At 40.5% G+C, this 4,587-nt stretch overlaps 1 protein-coding gene across 2 annotated transcripts in view; it reads left to right on the top strand.

The window, feature by feature from the left end:
* The window catches only part of ec (ubiquitin specific peptidase echinus), a 63,519-nt gene that overhangs the window by 41,033 nt on the left and 17,899 nt on the right, over positions 1-4,587 (top strand). For both annotated transcript variants that reach the window (XM_018022923.2, XM_026812722.1), the window contains one exon: positions 1,221-1,313. In XM_018022923.2, coding sequence (XP_017878412.1) covers positions 1,221-1,313 — 93 coding nt within the window. The remainder of the gene's footprint in view (positions 1-1,220; positions 1,314-4,587) is intronic.

The following is a 4,587-nucleotide window of genomic DNA, read 5'->3' as shown; positions in this document are numbered from 1 at the left end:
CTTAAATGAAATTGACGATGCAAAATATGGAAAAGAAAATATATTTTTATTGCTAAAACCGTAAGATAGGAAAATCGAATTTGTATTATGAGAATCAGTAGTGGAAAAAATAAATTGTCTTCATTAAGAACTGACACAGTAAATCACGTTTATTATTTGGTTAAAATTCAACGTGAAAATCAGTGATGAACAAATGCATCACGTTTCTTAATTAAAACGTACGATAGAAAGCTGAATACGTGCATTTTGACATACAGGAAGAAGGTTCCAGTTACTTCTATTTTAATTTTAGATTAATCTCGCGCGAGTTACGGTACCAGTCGAGGTATAAAATAATTTGAGAGAGAACAGTAGTAGCGAGGTCGAGAATAGACGCGTTGGATGAAAGAATACTTGCTGAAGCAGATACGAACGAATGCCTCGGAGTCATGCAACAATAATTAGGTATTTAGCACAGTCTAGAATTGCAAAGCCCGGCTGGAATTCCTCCTCCATGCTCCTTGAATACTAACGTATGAAACGAATTTTACAAATTCAATATTTGTATGAATCTTTGATTTTAAAATGCAATTTAATATCGTAATTAATTTATTATAATTCGGACACGATGTGATTTCATAAATTGGCGCTGATATTAATGTAACGAAATTAATTAATATATTATCTTGTGTTATTATTGTTTGATTACACTGCAGCGTGGAGTATGAATATGATTTCGTGGTACGAAGACCGGATATTTAGCGAAGCGAAGAGGCGAAAATAATGTTCCGGCATACGAGGCAGGACACAGCGCGGAAATTGTGATTTACTTTCCCTCGGAATAGCGAACGCTACCATCCTGCTCTCTGCATGGTCAGATTCTCTGTCCCAGGCATTATGCGTTGCGCTGCGTCGCATTTACATATTTCCTTGTATGCATAATGCGAGCCCACCCTGTTTTTCGCGCAGCAGATTTATTATTAATCTCATTTGTGTACATTAGCAAAAAATTGTTTTTCTTATTTATAACATGCTTCAGTGTGCCGTAAAACATATTTAAGGATACTAATTTTGTTAGGGTACAGCATAATTGCGTTGGAGTACAGTACTTTAATCAGAGGATGTTTTAATGAAATGCTGTAAAGTCGAATGGAGAACAGTATTTTCATAAAGAAAAATTGAAGAATTAAGAGAGAAGCATTTTTGTTAGTTTTTTAAATTTTATTTCTTTACTGTTTTAGGTGTTATGGCATCTGGATATTTTTCGGCGGAGCTTCAGGGAGCTCTCCGGTCACGCGTGTATGCGGGAGTCCTGCATCTTCTGCGCTCTCAAGGTAAGCTTCATCTCGTTATATACTGGAGTTACCTGTTGCCGCTAGCGAAAAATGTTTCCGACAAAAGTCGACTCCTATAATTTCCTGACTCAACATACTCGCTATGTTAATCGATTACTCCTGAAGTATACGGGATAGAAGAAAATTGTATACGACCTTTCTTGTAAGTAATACCAGTACCTACAACTTTTATTGGAAACATTTTTGGAAATTTTGAAAAAATATATTTTGCGCTCATCTTCGTACAAAATTAAGAAGTGTGAGAACAGGAATGATTGCATAAATTAAACGATTTGCATTTGATTGTCAATTATATTTAAAATCGGCCGAGCAAAAGGCCAAGCCCTGGGCAGATCAGAGTTTCATTACAAACCGCCTTGACATCTTTACGTATCGATGAGTTGCAACCAGCGCGGCGCGAGGCTTGATTTCTCGCATGCACGCTAGTCCGACGTGTCGCATCGACCGATTTTAATCGTGCGATTCTACCAGCTCCCACGACGATAATGGAAACGTCGGTGGAAGCGGAACGGACAAGTTCCGAGGTAAAAGTGCGCGGCTTAAGAGAAAGAAGCTCTATCTTTCTCAAGAAGGAGCTTAAGACAAAATAGGATTGCCTTACGGTCGGCGCAGCGTGTCCACTTCATGTTACAGCGCCAATCTCCCGTGGGTAATCTAATCTTCAGGGAAAAGACATGCCCTGTGAAATTCCCACTCTATTTTCTAAAAAGCTTCAACAGTTAATCCTACGAAATCATAGTAGCAATTAAGATTCATTATCCGCATTAATTTATTAAATAATTTCTTTCTTTCAAAAATAACTAAGTATGCGTTCATAAATGCTTTTTTTTTCGAACGATCTGAGTAAATTATACTAAATATTCCCGGTACAAGTAATTCAACTATCGTCACAATGGAAAGATTTAAAATGCGATGTGGCGATCGGTGGGGGCCCCGCACCTTTCTCCTCGAAGAAACACGTTCCTCAAGTGTCCCGCGATTGGCCGAGGGAACGGAAAGTGCCCCTCCACGCTCTCGGGTTCATTGTAGTAAACTTACAGCGAGTAAGACTTCTTGGAAACCCGCGTCCGATGCAAGGAACGAAACGCGTCGCCGCGTCGTAGAGACCGACGAGAATAAGCGTCGGATCCTCCCAACTGTTCTCACGGGGTTAATTAGCAATCTGGAGAGTTAATTGCCGCTGGCAAAGGGGTTTGCGTTAGCGAGGTTCGCAGGAGAACGTTGCCAGCGCTATTTTCGCGCGCTTCTATCTTTGTTGCACTTTTTGTCCCGGACCGATACGCGGGATTTTCGGTGGGACCTGCCCTGAGGGTCTCGATGAAACCCGGCTCTGATGTATGCGACGAGTTTTGTTCCTTTTTCCTGGGTTAAAGATGGATCAGGGGATTAGCGAGTTGGAGAACAGGAATAGCCAATTGGGAGTTGATAATTGGGTTCGAAGAACGTGGAACTGACAGTCGAGAGATTGAAGAATTTGATGAAGTGTGAAATTGAAATTCGCGATTTCACTTCGTTCGTTCTTTAAATGAACGAAGTGCGTTACACTGAGAAAATTGAAAAGATTTAGATCTCGTCACGTTTTGGTGTGCAGTCATCAAACGTGAAGGGTGAGGAGAAGATCCTAGCATACCAGCGGAAGGGTACGTGTGCTACAAGAATTCGGGCTGAGATGACTCGCGGTGATTCACCAGAAACGTATTCGAAGGGTCGATACCTTCGGCCTTCAGGGTTAAAACCCTTTCTTATTGCACCTCCTCCGACTTTACGACTTCGGAGACTCGCCCCATTCAAGTGCCAAGCGTTCTCATTGCAAATAGGCAATCTTCTTTATTTTCTCAGAAACGGTTTACGTCATCTTAAATGTTTAACCAGTAATTTTGATGAATTCAAAAGACAAGATATTATGAATGCATAAAATCATGTCATGTAAATCGTCAGAGAATCCGTTAAATCGTACCATAGAGTTTTCATACACATTGTGCCTAGTGTAATGGAGGACGAAAATAATGGTCAGCCATTCTGGCAATTAAGGAACATTATCAGTGAGATTCGTCGCGAGTGTCGAGCTGATGAACAGTTATGTTATTCCGCTAGACTCCGGCACCTCGGTGGGTTCGCCTCACGGAATACGTTCTCGTTTTGCTCGCTGCCAAGATCTGCGGCAACACGGTTGCGGTCGTATTGGTTACGAGCGTTCGTTTCCGGGCGTCTCGAATGGTTTCTCTTGAACTTGCACCTCACTGCGCCTGTAGAAAACCTTTTCGCGCTCAGAAACTCGTAACTTTCGTTCCTCTCGTTCCTCATTGCCTGAACTAAATTCTTCAAAGAAACGGAATTCCTTTTTACTCCGCTGTCTAACTGTTCTTCAAGTTTTTGCAAATAAAGCATACAACAGAAAGAGTTTAACTAATTTTGCAAGAAATTTCACGGTCCCCATATTTTTATTTAACTAGAGAATGAAAATGATTAAATGCATTATAAGATCGAGTAATATAATTATTATTATGCAACAAGTATTGGGACTGCACTGTTATAATTAATCTTTACGCCTTTGCACAGCAAATAAGCTAGCTCGTTACGATATTCATAAGCTCGTAATTTACAATGAATCGCTCCTTATCCAGTCCCATTCACTTCTCGTTATTATTTAACAACGTGGGCGCTGTCTACGCGTAAGTCAAGCAGCCGGTAGGAAACGCGTAGGCTTTGTAGTATTTCCTTCTTCCTAAATAAAGAAAGCATAACTAATGTAAGTGAAGTCACCGCACGAAACGGCCCTCGCGTCAATGTTTCAAATGCAATCGTGTCCTCCTACGATTTCACCTCGCCTTGCGCCTGTCGGTTTTAGGAAATTTTTACTCTACTCATAATAGTCGCTCCATTTTATTCATCGATTGTTTCGATGAAAATTATGGTATGTGTGAAGGGTTCCTCTATTTCATTCAATTAATAAAATGATTTTTCTTTATGAACCTAAGAAATAATAATGTAAATTGTTTTTTGGAATACGGAGATTTATGAGTCTGTGAATGAGTGTTGGGCCTCAGTCAACGTGCAACGCGATTTGTCCACGTATATTAAAGCGCGTAGCCTCGGCCACTTTTTCCGTCCACTACTACTTTTCGTGTTCGGGGTCCTCTCTCTTTTGTGTTCGTGAAACAGGACCCAATCGTATCCCGTACACTTCGGATATCTGTACACTCAACCTCATAAGTATAGAAGCTTTACTAGAATATTAATTCTTGGCAATGAT

Source organism: Ceratina calcarata, unplaced genomic scaffold (genome assembly GCF_001652005.2).
Source record: "Ceratina calcarata isolate Rehan_Ccalc_2016 unplaced genomic scaffold, ASM165200v1 scaffold115.2, whole genome shotgun sequence".
NCBI classification, from domain to species: domain Eukaryota; kingdom Metazoa; phylum Arthropoda; class Insecta; order Hymenoptera; family Apidae; genus Ceratina; species Ceratina calcarata.
Note: the sequence above shows the minus strand (reverse complement) of the source record. Positions and strands in the feature narration are given on the sequence as shown.